At 32.9% G+C, this 1,568-nt stretch overlaps 1 protein-coding gene across 1 annotated transcript in view; it reads right to left on the bottom strand.

Annotated features, from left to right (window-relative positions):
- Positions 1-163: 163 nt before the first annotated feature.
- LOC118736309 overlaps positions 164-1,568 on the bottom strand; it is a 2,104-nt gene continuing 699 nt past the window's right edge. Inside the window, exon 2 of the mRNA XM_036466405.1 lies at positions 164-169. Within this exon, the coding sequence (XP_036322298.1) occupies positions 164-169 (6 nt within the window). The remainder of the gene's footprint in view (positions 170-1,568) is intronic.

The raw sequence follows: 1,568 nt of genomic DNA, 5'->3' as shown, positions 1-1,568 counted from the left end.
TGAAAACCAAATGGCTTACCACAAGCATTCGGGTAAAGTTTTAAATATCATTTTTAAAAATATGAAAAGAAAAATAGAAAAACAGAAACTTAAACTTGCAAGAGAAAAATTTCTCCACAAACAAAAAATTTACCGTGAAAATTTAAAATTAAGATTAAGTAAGTTAGAACTGCAAAAAGAAATGTTAACTTTTGAAATAAAAACAAATAGCCTCAGACATAAAAGATCATCATAAAAGACCTTTTCAATCAAAGCTTCGTCAAAATTTGAGCTTTCTAATTGATTTTGATTTACAAGGTTTTTCTTATAGTAAACTAAACTTGCTAAAATGCTAATCAAGCATGATGTGATGAATTAGTCAAACTTTTTTTTTGTAAACACTGAATATTATTTTTATGTTTTTTTATGTGTTTTTGTGCTTTTTATTCTAATTATTTTATAAAAATATAACAAACCCTAATAATCTTAATTAATATGTAACGAAAGACTGAAGTTCTCTCAATTTAATCAATTATTTCTTGCAATTTATTTCTTCTGTATTATCAGCATTAACGGTTACAGTTTCTTCTGGCTGAGTTCTAATATCGGTAGGTTGCTCGACATTATACATAATACATATGTATGTTGTAAAGAGCACAACATACATTTAGTATCTTATCTTTCTGGAGCATAATGAAGTTCTCGTGCAGCTCAAGGGCATCTAAATCCGCCTTTTAACACGCCAAACACTCGTTCTAGTAGTGATCTTCCTTTCGATAAACTTTGATTAAAAAACAGCTCGTCACAATTCCCCGCATCATTTCTACACGGAGTTAATAGCCATGGTTCCATCGGATATCCAGATGGTAGTATAACAATTGTCAATAAAAGATTTCGTTAATGTACAGCGCATAAAAAAGGAACTTACCAAGGATTCGCACACCATTGTCTCCATTCTTGTAATTTGATTTTAAATAGTCCCGCTCGCTTGACAAGTTCCATACATGGGAATCATGTGACGCACTTCCAAATCTTCCGTTGACAGCCCTAATGCCATGTTCTGACCGACATCGAAAACATGTTTTCGTTGCTGAAACTGGTTTTCGACCTAAAACTTGTGTTTTCGTCCGTGTAAAATCTGTCAAACGAAAACCAGTTTTCGCTGAAAACTACTTGAAAACTCATGTTCCACTCATTCCAGTCGGTGTCTTCACTATTTTTTTTCGATTATTTATCGAAGTGGAAGTCATATTTTATCATCTTTAATACACCATTTCGGATTTATTGTTAATTGGCTGACCAAGGTAAAATAAGAATGAAAGTAAGAGGTTGCTAATGAAAAGAAAATGAGGGAAAAGCATTTTGGTTTGGTTTTTGCATAGCAAAACTGTAATCAGAGGGTGTAAGAAATGTCAACGGAAACACTAACAGCCGGTGTGAACAGTCTTCAGCCCACAATCCCAAAACTCGTCTTCAAAGTGTTTTCGTTGTCGGTCAGAACATGGTATAGCACGCATTCGGTGATCACATACCTAAAATATATAGATACATACATAGCATGTTTATTAGTTCATCTTCTTACCACCATT

This window comes from Rhagoletis pomonella, unplaced genomic scaffold (genome assembly GCF_013731165.1).
Source record: "Rhagoletis pomonella isolate Grant_MI unplaced genomic scaffold, Rhpom_1.0 Rhpom_scaffold_00003, whole genome shotgun sequence".
In the NCBI taxonomy this organism is placed as follows: Eukaryota; Metazoa; Arthropoda; class Insecta; order Diptera; family Tephritidae; genus Rhagoletis; species Rhagoletis pomonella.
Note: the sequence above shows the minus strand (reverse complement) of the source record. Positions and strands in the feature narration are given on the sequence as shown.